General features: G+C 41.3%; 1 protein-coding gene across 1 annotated transcript; it reads left to right on the plus strand.

Moving 5' to 3' along the window:
* Positions 1-328: 328 nt before the first annotated feature.
* Positions 329-14,743, plus strand: PIGM (phosphatidylinositol glycan anchor biosynthesis class M). Its single transcript, XM_068939279.1, has 3 exons — positions 329-1,288; positions 3,789-3,935; positions 13,959-14,743. The coding sequence occupies exons 1-2, from the start codon at positions 335-337 to the stop codon at positions 3,894-3,896; spliced, it is 1,062 nt and encodes a 353-aa protein (XP_068795380.1). The 5' UTR covers positions 329-334; the 3' UTR covers positions 3,897-3,935; positions 13,959-14,743.
* Positions 14,744-18,642: the final 3,899 nt, after the last annotated feature.

An 18,642-nucleotide genomic window follows, 5' to 3' on the forward strand; every position in this document is an offset into this window, starting at 1 on the left:
AGGCCCGGCGCTCGCGGAGCCGTGGCGCTCCCCCCACGCCCGCCCCCCGCTGCCTCACAGGCCGAGAGACACCCGAGCCCGCAGCCCCGGCCGGCGGGCACAGAGGGGGAAAGCTCCGGCGAGGCCCACAGACCTCGCACCGCCGCCTGAACGCGCTTGCCCCTACTGCGCGCCGCGGCGCCTCAGGGCAACGGCTTCATCGTCCGCAGCGCGCACGCGCCGCCGCGCAACGCCAACGGCCGCCGCGAGGCGCATGCGCTGTGCCGCCCTCCACCTCCCCCCGCCCCCCCCCCCACCGCCTGGTGCCGGGCGCGGCGCGGCGCGGCGGGGGGCGATGGCGGCGCGGTGGCCGGGGGTGCGCTGGGCGCTGGGCGCGGCGCTGGCGGCGAGGCTGGCGCTGGTGCTGTACGGGGCGCGGCAGGACGCGGCGCTGCGGGTGCGCTACACCGACGTCGACTACCGGGTGTTCACGGACGCCGCGCGGCTGGTGGCGGCCGGGCGCTCGCCCTACGGGCGGGCCACCTACCGCTACACGCCGCTGCTGGCCTGGCTCCTCACGCCCAACGTCTGCCTGGCCGAGGCCTTCGGGAAGCTGCTCTTCGTGGCCGGGGACGTGGCGGCTGCCGGCGTGGCCTACCAGGCCTTGCTGCAGCGCGGGGCGGCCGCCGGCCAGGCCTGCGCCTGCTGCGCGGCGGCCTGGCTCTTCAACCCGCTGCCCATGGCCGTTTCCAGCCGGGGCAACGCCGAGGCCCTGGTGGCCCTGCTGGTGCTCGCCGCCCTGTACTACGTGGAGGGTGGCAGCCTGGGCAAGGCTGCCGCCTGCTACGGGCTCGCCGTGCACGTGAAAATATACCCGCTGACTTACGCGCTGCCCATCGCGCTTCACCTGCAGAGCAAGAGGCACGGTGTCAAAGGGGCCACGGGCGCGGGGCGCCGCGGAAAAGCGAGGTTTCCTTCAGTAGGGTACCTCTGGCAGCTTTTTCTAAACCGTGACGTGCTGCTTTTTGGAACAGTTGCTGGATCTGTGCTGGCCGCCCTGACCATTGCGTTTTACTACCTCTACGGCTGGGAGTTTTTGGAGCATGCCTACCTCTACCACCTGACCAGGAGGGATATCCGTCATAACTTCTCTCCCTATTTCTACATGTTGTATTTAACTGCAGAGAGCAAATGGAGTTTTGTCCTTGGGCTCGCAGCCTTCCTGCCCCAGCTGCTTCTGCTCTTGGTTGTGTCCTTAGCGTTTTACAGAGACCTTGCCTTCTGTTGTTTCCTACACACTGCTGTTTTTGTGAGTTTTAACAAAGTATGCACGTCCCAGTATTTTGTGTGGTATCTCTGCCTTTTGCCCCTTGTAATACCTAGTATTAGGATGTCCTGGCGTCGTGGTGTACTGCTTCTCTCTTTGTGGTTTGTTGGACAGGGCCTGTGGCTTGCTCCTGCATACTTCCTGGAGTTTAAAGGGTATAACACTTTTTTACTTATATGGTTGGCAGGCTTGCTTTTCCTTTTCATTAATAGCTTCATACTCATTCAGATCATTTCACATTACCGAAAAGACGCACAAGTGGTTGAAAAACCCAAACAACAGTAATAAATGGATAAGCCAAAATCCAGAAACAGTACCACTGTTTAAGGAGGCTTTTCATACCACCAGCGCCTTGTTCAATGTCAGTGTATGTAGACTGTATTAAAGCGTGTCCTATGTAAATGATCTTTTGTCAGGGCCCTGAGGACATTAATTGGCCTTAATTGCACTGAGCAGCTTCAGTCCTGGCCTGAGCAGTGTCTGCAGGTGTCCCTGACTCCGGCCTTGTCTCTGGGATAGACACGGAAACTGTGCTGTAGCCTTGTCTCCAGTTCTGTTTCCAGCCCTGTCTCCTGGATGGACCCTGGACCCGCCTGTCCTCTAGTCCTGTCTCTGCACCCGACTCCTGTTGCTCCTGACTGGACTCCCCAGACTTGCCATGCCTGGGGCTCTTGATGGACCATGTTACCAGCACCCAGCTTTGCCTGCTTTGTCCACATGCAGTCAGACTGTGCCCTGGTTAGTGAGGGCGTTGACTGCACTGGCCTCACCCTCAGCTCCCAGCTCGGCCCCTGTCATGGAGTAGCCCTGTTCTTCCTGTTCCCTGATATCCTTTTCGTCTCATATGTCTCTTTCTGTTATTATTTTACTTTAATCTTCACTTTTTGAGGACTGGGGCCTCTGTCTAGGAAAACATGGATTATAAAGGGATGTTGGAGTTTTACAGTCTTGTTATATGTTAGTAAGTGGGTTTTGGTTCTGTTTGTTTTTGCAAGGGTTAAGCTAATGAATAAATATAAGACAATCACTTAATGTATACACTCAGATTTTGTTTCTTTCCACGCTAACATTTTGGTTATACAGTCTTTGTGACTGTACCTAGTCTTTCTTAGCAAAGTAGGGAAAAAGTGATTATTTTGTAGTATTCTTTAAGTCTTTGAAACTTTGTAATTTATTTAATGATTCCAATACCCTGCTCTTTTTCCTTTTCAGCGCTGTTTGAATTTTTGAAGAGACTTTTTCTCCTTACCGTTCAGGACAATCTTTCCAAATACCTGACTTGGGTCACATAAATGTATAAAACAAAAATATTTGTGTTCCTTGCTGCCATAATCTTAAAAAAACAGGCCGCTACTTTAAATTGCAGGGTGACAGTTGTTCTGGATGTTAACAGTAACGAATGCAGATGGAGTCACAGTATAGCTAGGAAGGGCAACTATGTCCCCAAAGCACAAGAGTTAGTACCAGAAGGAAATTGAAAATACAGTTTCTCAGTAGTTCAATATCTCTGCTATTAAAAATAAATGAAAAAGAAAGTGAAAGGGGTTGAGGAAGCAGGACAGTTGCTAGAAGAAAGGAAAGTTTTAAAATAGTGAGCTCCGCAACTTGTCAAAATAAGATACTTATTCCTAAATGAGACATGAGAAGATGTGGAATGGAGCAGTGGGTGGTATTATGAGGAGCTGAGAGCCATTTTGGAGTCATTGCTCTTTCTCTCCAAATTTATCCTAAGCGGAGTCTGGTCTGCACAGCCCTAGGCAGAGGAAGAGTTTGGCCATATGTTTTTAAATAAAATCTTAAGTTTGAATAGGCATATACCAAATCTATATCCTAAAGATTTTCATATTTGCCTCATCTTTAGTTACATCCTACCTGGCCTTACAGGAAGGTGAAGTTTTTAATGTGTAAACCGGAGCAGAGCTTCAAGGCAAAATAATATGAATCCATTCAGAGGAATTACCAGGATTATCAATGGAAAAGAATGTGGCCAAGCAAGTCTGCATTTCAGGTTTGTGCTTGACGCGCTGCCTCTTTGAATCCTGAGGTCTCCTGAGGCCAGCAGCTCCCGGGCTTTCTTACGTACAGATTTTCCTTTCCTGTTGCTAGTTCTGCATCTTGGGGCTGGATTGCAAGGTTTATTCTGTGAATTTTTCCTGTTGCTTCTCGGCCCCGGTGAGGACAGTTACATGAAAGCAGAGGAAGCCCCCGAGCCACAGGCCGCCAGAGCGGAAGGGCGTGTTGTCAGGAGGTGTAACCATTGCACTTGCTCTGGCCCAGTTCAGCCATTCCAACGTTATATTAGGAGGAAGGGTGACTTCCACACTCAGGCGGTGGTGGTTTGTTCCACTCTCGAGCTTGACAGGTCTTTTGGTTTTCCTTACTGGTCTCACTCAGGTCAGGCTAGCCTCAGCTTCTCCTGTTTTTAAGTCCGGTACTCTGATACAAGCATATGTGATTTTAACAAACTGTTGTGTTTTTTCAGGCAGGTCTTATAGCGCTGGTTTTCCTTCCTTTGGCTTTGCCTAGGGTGGAGGAGGAAAAGTTTCTAGCACCAGCTTGTCTACGTCTTCCGCAAGAGGTTCATCAGTAAAAAGACTGATGGTACAAGCCACATCCTCGAATAGTTTAGGTAGGTATTTAATTGCCAGAACATTTTGTATGTGCTGTGAGTGTGTGAACAGAAAGAGTGTCTTGCATGGTTTTATTTTCTGAGGCAGAGTTACGACATGCCCAGTGAGCATCACAATACTGAAGAGGCTTTTCTGCACCAGTACCAAGGCTGCCCATAACAGGAGCCGAGGAGACTTACCGTGAGCTGGTGTCTTCCAAAGCATGATTCAGAGATCTGACTGTGCCCACCCCATCCCAGGGTGCATGCAGTGGTTTGTTTTCAGTTGCAGGAATCTTCTATTACCTGGTAGATGTTTTTCTTGTTGCAAATAGTGTATTTTTCTTCCCCTAAAACAGTGCTTTGCATATGTTTAACAGACCACATCATGTTCTGTTCCTACACTTCACCTCTCCCCTATTTTTTTCCTTCCTATTGGAAAAGGAAAGTAAAAGGATGCCAAAATGTATTTCTAGACGCAAAAAAAAAAAAAAAAAAGTGGCATTTGGACCTACTCTGTTCATGACAGTCATGTAATGTTTTTTAGGGAAGAAGAATTTCTTTATGACAAATATGTTCTCGATGCATGAGTAGTTAAATCATTTTGAGGTCTTCAGAAGGAAAGTTCTATGGCAATACAGACAATGGCAAAACAGACTGCTTTTCAATAAAGGGTCAATACCAACCCTTCGGTGATGATTTGAGAAAGTCGTGCATAAATAAGTTATAAAAAGGCTTTCATAAAAACTTAGATTCACAGTCATCAATTCAGTAATCCAATATGAGTCCCTCTTTTTACAATTGTTTTGTAAGTCAGCTAGTCACCAAAGTATCTTTAGGATTTAGCAATAATTCAGTGACTCATAAAAAGCTAGATGGGAGAAATGCACTGGAAGAGATCAACGTCAGAGATACTTAAGAATTTATGTCTTGCAAATCTTGTGTGATAGATAAAGGAAATTGAATAAATTTATTCACTGATAAAAAGCATTAAATCAAAATAATTGTAGCCAAATGCAGAACAAGTTATAATTCATGACCAAGTCATGGTGATTAACTACAATGCCCTTAAAATTTACCAAATCATTTCCTATGAACATTCGCTACTTTTGCTGACATTCAAACTCTTTTGCTTGGTGATTATATGTCCATTTTCCTCCTGGTAATTAAGAACATAGTGACTGAATGCTAGTTTTCATTTCCTGTCATGGGCTTCAAAACTGTAATGGTGTCTGTTTTTTAAAAACTGGTAAAAATGACCCACAGATCTGAAGTGACTCATCGATCAAATTTTACAGATTGCACTGAAACCAACCCTGAAGTGCAAGCGCAAGATGTAGAAAGTGGAAGTGAAAAGAAAAAAAGAAATACCAAGACAAATAACATTTTGCCTCGCCTTTTGGAACTTAGCATATAGTCCAAAGGCTCGTGACTGGATTCGCAGGTGACTTTAGTCAAAGTTTCAGCATTTAGCATTGATTTCTCTAACCTTATAAATGAAATTACTAAAATAACAAGGCTAACCAAAATATAATAATGAGTGCTTCATTAACTTTTAGTATGAGCCTACTAAATTAGCATCTCTGACAAAATAGTCGTGTACCTTGGTCCGTATTAAATTACTGCCCTGTCAGCGTCACTAGCATTGTATTGATTCCGTTGATAGTAAGGGCAGTAATTATATGCTCTGAACTGAACAATGTACAATGTACCTTGAAGCTTTTATAGTCAACAAAAAGGGAAAATTCCAGCATTTTTCCTAAAGCTTTGTAGAGAAAGCAAATGTTGAAGACAATAAATCATCAGGAAATCATTCCTTTTTTTCAGCTGAGAAAGAGGCATCTATTTAAAAAGGGCTGCAAACATGCATAGTGAATAGATAGAACTCAAAATATAATTCTCAAAGACAGCTTCAGAGTGCATATCCTTATGTTAGCTTTATCACTGAATAGGTTTATCCTGAACTTAAGACAAAGCTTGTACTCAGAGTGAAACCCAACCATTGATGCAACTTTCTTGCTCAGGAGCATATTTAAATGTACTCTGTGCACACATCTAAACATTTAGCTGCACGTACACAGGTATAAAGGAAACTGTCCTAGTCGAGACACCTTTAAATAATATATTTTCTTAGGGAGCTGCTGTGTGCAAAATGGGTTTCTTAAAGGTTTCTCATATTCAGCACCTAAAAGTTACTAGTGACTCTTTCAGACTTCAGTTATGTAAATCTTGATGCACAGGGAAAGTAAAAGAATATGCAGCAAGGATACTGAGTTGAAATAACAAATTTTCACTATATTTGAATGTGCAAATTTCACCAGTGTTGTGATCTTCATTACAAGGTTCTGCATTAGTCACATTATTTGTGTAGGATGTAGCTTCCATCACTAAGCGGTGAATGATGTCAGAGAAAGAACTGCATTTAAATTAGGAAGAGTGTTGCAAAGTTAAAAACTTCTCTTGATTAAGTAGTACGATGGTTAGGTATTTAAATTTAAGTTACTTTTCTGTCAGGAACTTAATACGTTCATTCATTTAAAAAACAGCATTTGCCATTTACGCACTTGCTAACACTTTCTAAGCCTCTTTTTCATTGCACACTGTCCAGTGTATACAAGGAAGACCAAAATTTGTCCTATTTTAATAGCGTAAGTCAATAGTAACTCTGTGTCAGCAGAATTCCTCTTGATCATCTCTTCAGTCTCTGCGTGCTCCTGCTAACCTCTTAGCAATACTAAGTCTCTGAACTTTTCATAGCTTCAATCACCAGACTATTAAATTGCTCAAAAGATACAAGTTTGCCCATACGATTTTCCATGTCAGTGTGAAGCAGTGTTATCATTATTTTACCATGAGAGACATAAAGCACAGAAAGATTAAGTAATTTGTATAAGATGAAATACAGGAAACACTATCAGAGACAGTAATAGAAACCCCTAAATCTTCAGATTCCCGTTACAGAGCCATAGTGACAAAGCTCTTCTGCCTGGCACAGGCATTAAGTGAGGCAAGGGCCTCTGCAGAAACAAGAAGTTGCTTACTGGAGGCAACTTTAATGCATAGATAAAACTTTAACTTCAGCCTTTTCTAATTCTTAGAGCTTAACTTTGAACCTTTCACATTATCTTCAGATAAAACTTTTCATGTAAGAAACTGAAGTACTCCCCTCTGTATATACTGCAAGTAGCTTGCACATAAAGAAATGACAGATAGAGATCCTCACTGTTTCACATGGAAAATGGTGATATTTCTTCTGTGGAGGAAATACCTAAAGGAAATGCCTGTATCTGATTATATATGAAGATAGGGCTTTTGCCTTGGAAATCAGCTGAAACGCAGGCAAATTAAAAAGTAAGTCCATACTGTGGAATCTACGTTACTTGTATGAGAAGCGTTCTATCAAAGTGTGCTTTCCTTTTTTACAAGAGGAAAGGAGATCTCGATAACAATTGTCAGGCTGGATGAACATAACTTTTGATTCCTTCACATCATCAGAAAGGGTCGATAGGGTGTTACATTCAAAGTAACACTTGTGGAATTGTATAGGTGTGACTTGTAGTAGAGTGTTAATAGGCAATATTGCTGCTGTAGCATGGGAGAATATTACTGAGCAGTCACTCTGAACTATGCTTTTTGAAGGTTAACTCAAGTAAAAACTGATTTCTACTTCACAAGCCAGCAGCTGTGTTAATAGAGATGGTACTGTTTTGACAGTAATTTTCCAAGGAGAGCTGCACTCTGTGGCCCATATGCTTCTATTCTGTGTAAAAGAATATTAATTGAAATCCCCTGTTGATCTGACAGGCAACATTTTTTTAATCTATCCTTTGACCCTCCCACTGATTCAATTGATTGAAATAACCAGGAAACAGGCTCCTAAAATGAAGTGAAAAATAAAGTGTGACTACCCTTCTTTTATTTTCTTTACAGTATAATGCGAATATGTTGAATAATTAAGAAGATTGCCATTTGGAACACAGTCCCATTTCAGCCTGGGGTTGAAGTACTTTGTTAATATAAGACATTTCACCCAAGTTCACCTGAGGGAAAATTGACTGAATGGGCTGCATGGATTTCTGCCAAATAGCAGTAAGGCTACTGATAGCACATATTATGTGTCAGCTGCAAAATTAGTACTATTTTGCTATATTGTTCTGTCATAACAACTTTACAGTGACTAAGAAGTTAACCAAAAATAGCAATATGTTTAAATTCTAGTTTGAAACTTCTCTTACTCAAAGATTTTGGAAGACATACATAGCCATAAACTCACTGAAGGAGAACAAATGCCATACCACACAGCATTAATAATTCATTAATTTTTATTTCTGTTCTACAGCTGATATTTTCCTGAAGAAAGTAGCACTTTTTTTTTTTTAACACAATTTGGCAATTCACATGAGTAACAAGTACTTCTCCACCTTAAAACTGTGAAATGTATTTGAAAATAGATTTTAATTACCATTAGCACTTCCAAGTTTAGTGTTGGCAACAGCCGGCTTGTTAATTCCAGCAGTACAGGAACTGAAGTCATGACCAATTTTCCTTCATGCTCTAATAAACTGGTTGATTAAGTATAAGAAAGTTTGTTGCTGGAAGTGAACCAAATGTTTGTTCATTGGAAAGAAATACTGCATGTCTAGGGCCAATACTAATGTGTGCAGTATGGAGCAAAGTGATCAAGAAACACGGATGAAAGTGAGACCCAGTAGACCTTCACTATTGTCTTGTCTCTGTCACTAATTTTCTATTAACAAGTGATTTCAACTTGCTATGCTATTTTCCTCTGCCACTTGTAATCGCAAGTTTTATTGATTGAAATGACAAGTTGTTTTAGCCCTCCTGCATCTCCTAATCCATACCTGTAACACATTACCATGAAGTGATTGCAGTCTTATTTGAAGCAGTTACAAGCCTGATTGTTAGGCAAATGGTAAACGTTTAGTAAAAGATATTTTGATTTTTTGATTTTAAAAAATTTAGCTTTTTTTTTCCTAACCTTTTCTGTGGGATGTGTTAGGCTCCCAAACACATTCCAGCATTGCATTAGTACGAGAGAGCAGACAAGTGCTGAAGCTAAATGAAGATCTAGAAGCAGATTAACAGCACTCATGATAAAAAGCTAGACAATTAAAAGAAATTAGAAAAATTATAGGGTAGCTGAGACCACAAGTAAATAAGGTTTTATTATTACTGGTCTACTTAGATTGTATTGGAAATTGAAAGTGTATTACAGAAATGAAACCACAGACAGCTTTGCACCTGGTATAAATAGTTACTATTGCCTCACTGCAGGAACTGTGACAGATAACAGCTGAAGAACTGCTTCTGCTTTTTCATAAAACATCCTATACATTATGCTGTTATCCAAGCAAAATGTAGTAGTTGTACTGTACTATGAAGGCAAATTTTAATACTGCATTCAGATACAGGTGAAACAATTAATTATTTCACATTAGTCTTTCTCCAGAGCTTTCATCAAAATATGCGCAGACTAGCAAAATGAAATCCAGACCAGAAGTGGTGTGCCAGAAACAGTTAAAGGGAGCTCTAAATTTGCTTCGGCCTTCCAAGCTCCTAGAACAAGGGTATGCTCTGTGCTGGAGGATGTAGGTGGTGGGGATGCACAGATGCAAATTTCCCCGTAGCCTGCCCAAAATAGATTTTTCCGTGCCTTAAGGCAACCAGATGTTTCCCCAAGCTCCTCAGTATACTAGCATAGCAGCAAACGCAGAGACTTCGTGCCCGCCCCAGCAGGATAAGCGTCTGCTAAGGACGTAGGAATGGCCCCTCTTGGGTTACAGGGCCATGTCAGGTCCCTTACCAGGGCATTTCCAGAGCCTGAGAGTGGACGACTAGATTTACCTCTTAATAAAATGGATGATGACTGCCAGCGATGTCTTATTTGATAATATTGGATTCCAAATGCTTTTTATTTGTGGAGGCAGGTGTGACTATATATGCAAAATGAGAAGCAAGCAAATAAATATGACTCAGAGTGAGACGTGATTCTTATCGTAGTTCTAATGTCAGGTACACAAAGGTGAGAAAGGCTAAAATTAGTTGTCAGTAGAGAAACGGATGTGAAGATTGAATGAACAATGTCTGGCCCTTCAGTAAGAAGTAATCTGGCTTTGACACCACCACCCATGTTTCCATTTTTACCTATCTTCAGAGAAAAAGCTTACAGAAAGTACTTTGTGGATTTCATTACACTCAGAATAAATTTTACATCAGCTGAAGGCTTGCGTTTTCAGGATTGAACTCCCTGTGAAAAGAAAGGGTAAAGTCCTCAGATCAACCCTAAAGAGAACTGGGCAGATTCCTTAGGAACGGAAATGGGTACGTTTAAGAGACACAAGACGTTGAGGACACTAAGTTACATGGCTCTGAGGACTACCGGACAAATACACAGAAGACAAATTTATCACAGCCTATTAACTACAAAAGCATCTACTCTCTGGCTTCAAGAATTCTCTAAGCTACAAATCACTGCTAGGGAAAATCTCTCTTTTGTTTGTCTAGTTTGCCTCTGCATCTGTTACTGGCCACTTTTGGAGATGGAGCATTTGGTCTGACCCATTACAGCTGTTCCCAGGTTTTAATTGCAGAAAAGTCCCCAGCAGAGCATTCATGGCATGAAGTATGCTTGGTTGTGCCTTTCTTCATACAATTTGAAGTTGTACATCTGAACTGTCTCAGTTCTGGGCCTGTGCATCTGCTTACTCTTTTTTTTCCAAGAGTGGATGCTACCAGATTGTGCCAGTAAGCTACAATTGTTACTGCTTTCGTTGGCATTTCACAGATGACACTTAGCAGCTGGTGACAGATTGATAGGAGAGAAGGTGAGAAAAGAGACAATCAAGGCTGACAGAACAGACCTATTCGATCAGAGAGATGTTTTTAGCTAGCTAGGCAATTAAAAACCAGGTAGAGACAGGCAGTTTATTAGGCCAGGTCAATTCATACATACCCTGAAGCGTGGCTGCCTTCTCTCCCGAAAGCAAACCATAGCTTTCTCATGGGACTTTGTATGTTCTCCATGAGGTGGGGGAAAGAAAGAGTGGGAAGAAAGCAGAGATGAATTGGCACAACTCCAGCCACCTGTACTGATAGGACTTATCTCACTGTGAAATACAAAAAAGATCCACCCTTAGTGCTGTACTGTTTAGACAGCTGAAACTGTTCTTACTAAAGCTTTCGATTTCAATAATGTTTTGCTTTCAGCTTTTGAATGATATGTACTGCTGTTTATGATGAAGATTAACTTAGTGCAGAGGTAAGAAAAAACAGTGATAGTCTACAGAAAACAGAAGTGTGACCTTTTATCAGAAAAAAAAAAAAAACTTTTATACGGATTGCTACCATTAAAGTAGTAACTGTAGTAGGTTACTCTGTAACAGAAGGTTAGGTACCTACACAAGGTTGAAGTGTTTGGCAGGTTCTGCGTCTAGAAAACTATTTAAATAAGGAAAGAGGACTGGGCAGAATTCTCCTCTGGTCTGATTCTGTGGCATAACCAGTGATGAAGAAAGCAAACCTGTTACGCATGGTATAGATCAGAACTATTCAAATATCACAGGCCTAATGTGTGACTGCAACCACTACAATAATTTTTTATAACTGTTTGTTCTTACTATCTATACTTGCTCTTTACCAGTGATGCAACTCCTATCCAAAGCCTGTGCAGTTAGATAGATATTTTCTGCATCTAGTGGCTCTGTGTAGTTCTGGTCCTGAGGTCTTCGAACTTGACTGCTCATGCTAATACACTGTGAACGACTGTCATATATTTTTTCTGTCATTCATTTTTGCTGATTTTATGATGGTTCCCTGAAAATTCAAAGATGGCAAAAGCTATTGAAAGCTTAGTTGCAATCTGGAATACACTAGTGTTAGGAAAGTTTCTGCTTTTGTCTAAATCAGAATTTCCCATTTAATTATTCTTATATCAGCACATTTGCTAGTATTTTTTTGCAGGCAGGCTAATTCTAACAACATCTGGGTGCCACACGGGACTCTGTCATCCCCATGGGTGCAGAGTTTGCTCTGTACTTCTAAGAGCTGCTTCTTCCCAGGTTCTGCACAAGGAGGTTGGAAGCCCAGCAAGAGACATCAAAAGTAAACACTGTGGCTCACAAGATGTTTGAAAATGCCTTCTTTAAAATCACTAGTCATCAACGACATTTGCCGCACTTTGTCTCTTCACTTCACACTAGTGTACTTTTTTCTGAAGTTTAGCTTTGATTATGCCTCTGTAGAAAGAGAAGTGAACTTTTGTTACAGAGTTATTACAGACAATTTACAGTACTGTATAAAAATGTATTTTTGTCACAATCCACGAAGGTTAACACCATATTAATTTAGCAGTCTAGAAAAATTGCAAGTAATCTGACCTTTAGTGTTGATTAGTGGCTGACATTCTGTCTAAACTTAATCCTCGGGATGATATAGGACGTCTCAGCTGGGGACTTAGCTGCTTGGAATTTGGGCATTATTTGGAGCTAAATAAAAGCAAAAACCAAGGAACTAACACAGTTACATCTTCTTGTGAAACCAAGGTGTTAGAACTAGTTCAGATGCTTTGACTGCAGGCCAAATTGAAACACTGTTTACAAAGGAATCATGCTGCACTAGTCACTGACCATGCATACTGTTCAGCATCTTAAAGGTCAAACATATGCATGAGAACATGTAAGTTTATGCATATTTGGAAAATGAATATGAAGAAAGTATCTCTTAGGGAAGAAGAGGATCAAAATCAAAAAATCCTGTGTCTCCTATTTAGATGGGCAATGTGGAGGCTCTTCCTGCGCTAGATTTCTGCAAAACAATTTCAACAGTCGTGAAAAATAAAGGATATACTTCAGCCTTGAGAGTTTAAATAGGTATTATGCTACCATATGGCAGAGCTACTTTCAAAGCAAATGCAAGGTTTTTGCTCTTCTGAGGCCCCGGATGGCAAAGAGGTTGGTACCTAGAAGCTGTCACATCTAGATCATCAGTACCAGTCAGTTGAATGGGACAGAAAGCAACTTTAAGCTGGTGGCTTTTCAGTAGTTTATATAAGACACAAATAATGACTGTATTTATCTTCCAAAGGAACGGAAATATATATAAGATCCCTGTGAAAAATGATACTTGTTCTTGTGCAATCTTGGCATAGAAGTCAAAATTTAATGCAGCAGCAAAGTGAAATGAATCATCCTTTTCACAAGTGATCTTTCCGTGTTCAAGGACTCATCAGTATCATGTGTGTATTCTGCACACTTGCTTGAGAGGTAGAGAAACACAGCCTCTAGCAGTGTTGACCAAGCACCTTCCAAAAGTGTTACGGCTACTTAAAACAAATTCCCTTTATGTTGTTAAAGCCGGGTGGGAAAGCATTGACAGCAACAGAAGATAAAACAAAAGCAAGACGAGAAACAGCGTATTTATGATTTGTCTCCTAATAAAGTTTCTGGAGCAGGCTCCCATAGAAATTTTGTGACAAACTCTGACAAGACCTTGGTCAAGCTTTTAAAGCATGTCTACATCTGTGTTTTTGTTTAGAGCAGTAGGGAAAAGAATTCACCCAGTTGTCACCACTTACTGTGTGTTGGTTTGAGCTGCAGAGTGTTGCTGGTGCTCAGAATCTGGATTTCTTTTGGGTGAAGACCCACTCAGATGCCCACCTAATGAATGCCAAGCCCTGTGTGAACAGATTGCTCCAAATCCGTGAGTGCATGCACTGCCGTGAAATTTTCTGGCACATGTGGAACATGCATGCACCGGGACAGTGCTTTTGAGCCACCTTGAACCATCTTGTGATACCCCACTGTCCTCCTTGTGTCATTTTAAAGGCAGCTGCACTTTCATGTTTACTGCCAGCTGCCAGTCCTCAGCTTTTGGAGACTCTCTCTCGTTTCTTCCACTGAGATGTCCCCTAATCAGCGTCTTTTGCCTTGTCTGCTTTACACTCTGTCGCCATCCTTGTCTTGATGAACTCTTCTGAAGGGCTTCTCTCTCTCACCCTTGTTTCTTTTATTGTCCCCTTCTTTCCAGCTACTGTCCTTCCTGCTGATGATGGCAGTCATGCACAGCATCCCAGGAGATCCAGCATGATGGCACCTAAGAAGATGACCCTGTTGATCCTCTGCTTGTACTCAAGGCTGTTCTGCAGTGAATGAGCGTGCTTTGTATTAGAGCAAATGGTTGATATCTGTAACAATGCAAGACAACTGAGTCAAGCTGAGCAATTTTGCAGCTGTTTCAACACGGTTTGTCTCAGAAAAGCTCAAGCCTCTTTTTCAGTATAGAAGAAATCCGCTTTATTTGATGAGAAAAATAAGAGCTTTGAGCTAACCTAAAATAAAGACTTCAATTAGTTAAAGATCATCCTGAGCTGGTTGAACAACTGCCCAGTGAGCCCATTACATGAGGAGCGTATCTACATACAGTCTGTGAACGACCAGAACATGTGTGCAGGTCTGTTTTTCCTGCTAGATGACAGTGTAATCCTGCTCAAAATGTGCCCACCGTGGCAGGTCCTTAGAGGGTGGGAATCTATTTCACAAGCTGGGTAAGGGCTCTGGTCTTTTACTTCAAGAAAAAGTAGTCATGTTTGTAGCACTGTTTAAACCAGCAAGATTGTAACTTTCTCATCGTGTCCCCCACGTAATTCTCACAACCCTATTTACACGATATAAATATAAAAATTCTTTGTATACCAGCTTATAGCTTCCCAGAGGATGCTAGCAAATTTCCTACCTCCTTCTTCAGATTTCAGTCCTACCTACTTTTCCTTTGCTTTTTTTGGAAATAAATAAAAAAATAAAGCTATTGGAAAATGCTAGTTCCTGTACATTCTTTCAGGCACCTTCATATTCTGGTCTAGCTTTTAGACCATGCCTAAAATAATAAATTAGCTTTAGCTGATGTGTTTTAAGTAGCTGGAATTTCCCTTTTTAAAATGGATTTAACATAGGTGTTTAAGAACACTTATTTATTGAGGTCAACAGTTTTCTATAAAGGAGTATTCTTCCTTGACACTCTCCATACAGGTGAGCAGCATGGTTGTGCAGAGAAGAATTCCTCCTCAAAACACATACTCACCGTATTCCAGGAAAAGGATCGCCTGAAACATGCCAGACCTTCCTGAACATGCAACATTGTGCCATGAATCAGAGTCTCAGACATCTTTATAGCCTTTCTGGGCCTGCTTCTGTCAAGACAGCAAGGTCCAGGTGTTCCTGCAACTCTCATGACTTAGTTGTTACACCTGCGCTAAGGGATATTTATTTCTTCATTTTCCACGTATGGGAAAGCAGGAGGCAGCAGAAAGCTAACTGCAACAAACTAAATCTCCTGTTCACTTGAAGGCTGAAACTCTGCAAGCAGACAAGGCAAGCAATAGATGATGTATCTGCAGTGCTTTTCCATCTGGAAAAATAGATAGCGTTGGTGTCTGTTCAGGCAAAGGTGAAGCTGTTGGCTCAATTAAGACCTGCAAAGTCATGAAACCTACAACACTGAGCATCGCTGCCAGGTATTTTAACTGCACAAGCAGACTAGAAAAGTGAAAGCTATTTTTAACGGAGTTCAGCACAAATAGCATGACTGACCACAGTGACTCATGCAGCCCCAGAGGTTTCTCAGCCCAGGGGTTCAGGAGAACTCCTACACTCACTTAAACATGTACCAACATGAGGGTCCGTTTCTGTTCTAAATGTAGAGGAAACCCAGTGTCTGACCCTCAAATATTTACCTTTTACATGGTGATGACTTAATGCTGTCTCCATCTTCAGTAGAAATAGCAGGGGTAAGACTGCTGTTTGACTAACTCTCTTCTCTGCCTCTGTTCAGTTTAAATCTCCCTGGTAATACTTTTATTACTAGATTTCTTTTCATTTTATGTAATTTCTCAGGGTATTAAAGCATTCAAGTAAAATATTAGAAAGTAATGCTGAAGAATAAATTTCAGTAAGCAGCACAGGTGCATTGTTCAAATTTATCAAGTTAGTGAGACGACAATCTTTTACAGAAATTAAATATATGCTCAAAAGTGGCTGTAAATTAGCAGCATCTTTATTCTTCAGTGCACTGTGCAATCATCCATATAAAATGAGAAGGCTTGTCTTTCAGAGAGATCCAACCATTTGATTTACTTAATGAAATGGTGCTAAAGAGACATAATTTACAATGTTTCACCACGATTTTTGTTTCAGTTAAGGAAAAAAAGCATTATTATTGGAGTATAGAATATTTATTTCATGTATATATATTGCTCGGTTGGGTCTGGCAAGAAAAGATCTCTATAAATCAACAATAAAAGAGTGACATTTAGAAACTGCAAATCTGAAGGAGAAATATGTTGCTGTTCTATTCAGGAGCAATGCTAGCTGCCAACTCTTGCAAAATCTGGAGGGTTGCCGTTCCACACACTTTAGTGTCATACAAGCATTGAAGCAATTGATATTGCTGTTAAAAAGATCACTGAAAGTCTCTCTTCTGTCTGTCTTATGTAGAAAACCACTAAGGCCCTTAGATGTCTAACAAATGAGAATACACTAATCTCCTGAGAACCTTTAGGAAATGCAAAACAATTTACCAAAGATGAAACCTGAATGGAAGGGATAAATCGCATAGGTGAAAGGCACCCAAAGAAACTAAGAAGTCCAGTCTTGAACCAAATGGCAAAACTTCCTGAATGAATAGGCTGGCTAAGCCAAGATGAATGCCCCTGCTTTCATCTGTCACTGGAAAAATTCTGCTTTTCATTCATTCTGCCGTACACTCGAACTAGAAAAGACAATCATGGCCTTGTCATGAGGCAGTAGTATTCTCATTATGAACAATGATTGTATTCTCTGAGCATTTCATAAATATATGGTAAATATAAATAATCATATCATATATATAATAAATATAAATAATCATATATAAATATGATATACTTATCATATTGGGCAACTCTTTTATGTACCATACATAGAAAAATTCAACTTCACAATTAGATGGTTATGTAAAGCAAAATTAAACAGGCAGTAAAATAATCTATAACTCTCTATCACTGCTCTCACCCTCCAATTTTCTATTCCCCATGGTGCTTGAGAAAATGACTCAGAGCCAAATATTTCTTTGGGCTTTGCTGCTGATCAGACTGTTCCTATCTAAGGAATCCAAGCCTGACAGCTGCTTTTGGTGCCATCCCTTCGTTTGCTCTCTTGACAATCTGGTCTGCTTTGTAATATCCTGTGGAAGAAAGAAGGAAGGAAACGAGAAATTACTCATGACTGTGGGCTAGAAAAGAGATAGCAAGTGCAAAGTGCTTTTGCATGATCAATCTATTAGATGCTACTGTTAACAGATTTCACCTGACTGAAGGTCCATTTGGGTCAGTTTTGCTACCAGCCAGTCTTGTGAAACTCTTCAGGAGACAATAAGGATGCAGAGGTGTGATTTTGAACAGAAGGGAGTCCTTTCTTCCTTGACTGTGAGCTGTTCGTATTACCTCCCTTAGTCCTTATGTCGCTGAAGTTTGTTTTGAAAAATAATTTACACAACTACTTTTAAATGTACATTGATGTTACACCAACCTCTTGTTCACCACATTTTTGTTCTCACTAGCATTGGTCAGAATGTGAAAATTCTGTTTCATGAGAAATGTAAAGGTTTTGATGCTAGAATGGATCCAAAATTTGGGGAGGTGGGAGGAGAAAGGCAGACAAGATAGTGAGCGTGACCATTAGTGCTATCTGAAGAAATTCGTTAGCCTTGAAAGCAGAGAAGTCTCTTGGATATCAGATTCAGAATTCAGAGTAAAAAAAATAACAGAGCTCTCTCATGCATGGAAGGAGAGAAAGGGACTGCTCTCATCATAGGGCGTTGATTGACTGCCTCCTCCTGATGCTAGCCTCACCCTAGCCATGCCAACCCATATCCTTATCACTCTCCTGCTCTCCTCAGAGAAACCTTCTCTCCAAAAAGTTTTGCTGAAAAACTCCCTGTCTTTTCCAGTCGTTCTGATGTAACTTCTTCCATACCATATTCTGATCTGGCATTTGCAGACCTGGGTGTTGCCAGGTCATTTCTTTGTCAACAGGGGAGTATAAACGTAGATTTTTATAAATCTAAACACAATGTTGTATTGGCTATTTTTAGTTCTGCTATGTAAGAAAAGCATGAAGGAGCCCATGCTGTCACTTCTGTGAAATTCACGCATGGTCACCAGTTTAACAGCTTTATTTTTACCTGCTCAGGGAATCACACAATGAAATCATTTTTCTTTCCTCACTTTCTGTTATTTAGAGGAGAGAGCTATGCACTCAACAGATTTATTAATAGGGGAGAAAAAAGACAGATTGGCGAAGGGTGTGTGCTAAAGAGTACAGCCTCATGGACACTTTTATATGATACTTCTGCTTCTCGTCATATGATACAGCAGTGCTCCTGCAGCAGTCCAGGTGCCCTACCCCTTCCCAACACTGGAAGGATCCAGATCTGCCCAGATGAACTTCATTTTTAAAGTAACCATGCCTGATTTCCACTTACACAGAGGTCATATGTCACTGTTCTCTCTGGTGCTCTGGCAATATAAAAGGCCCTTGAAGTGTGTGTGAATGTAAATGACAGCCTTTAAGGCCCTTTACACTACGCAAAAGTGCTTAGATGTAAATTAGAATCAGATGTAACTGTTTTCAAACAGATATAATATAACTAGCAGTAATGGAAAGTGGAAATTTGTTCC

Source organism: Struthio camelus, chromosome 3 (genome assembly GCF_040807025.1).
Source record: "Struthio camelus isolate bStrCam1 chromosome 3, bStrCam1.hap1, whole genome shotgun sequence".
Lineage (NCBI taxonomy): Eukaryota > Metazoa > Chordata > Aves > Struthioniformes > Struthionidae > Struthio > Struthio camelus.

What these genes read in the sequence shown, in the direction of transcription:
- PIGM (XM_068939279.1), top strand. Translation starts at nt 335, where the DNA reads ATGGCGGCGCGGTGGCCGGGGGTGCGCTGGGCGCTGGGCGCGGCGCTG. An exon ending in TCCTACACACTGCTGTTTTT is followed by an intron (nt 1,289 to 3,788) that starts GTGAGTTTTAAC and finishes GTGTTTTTTCAG; the next exon opens with GCAGGTCTTATAGCGCTGGT.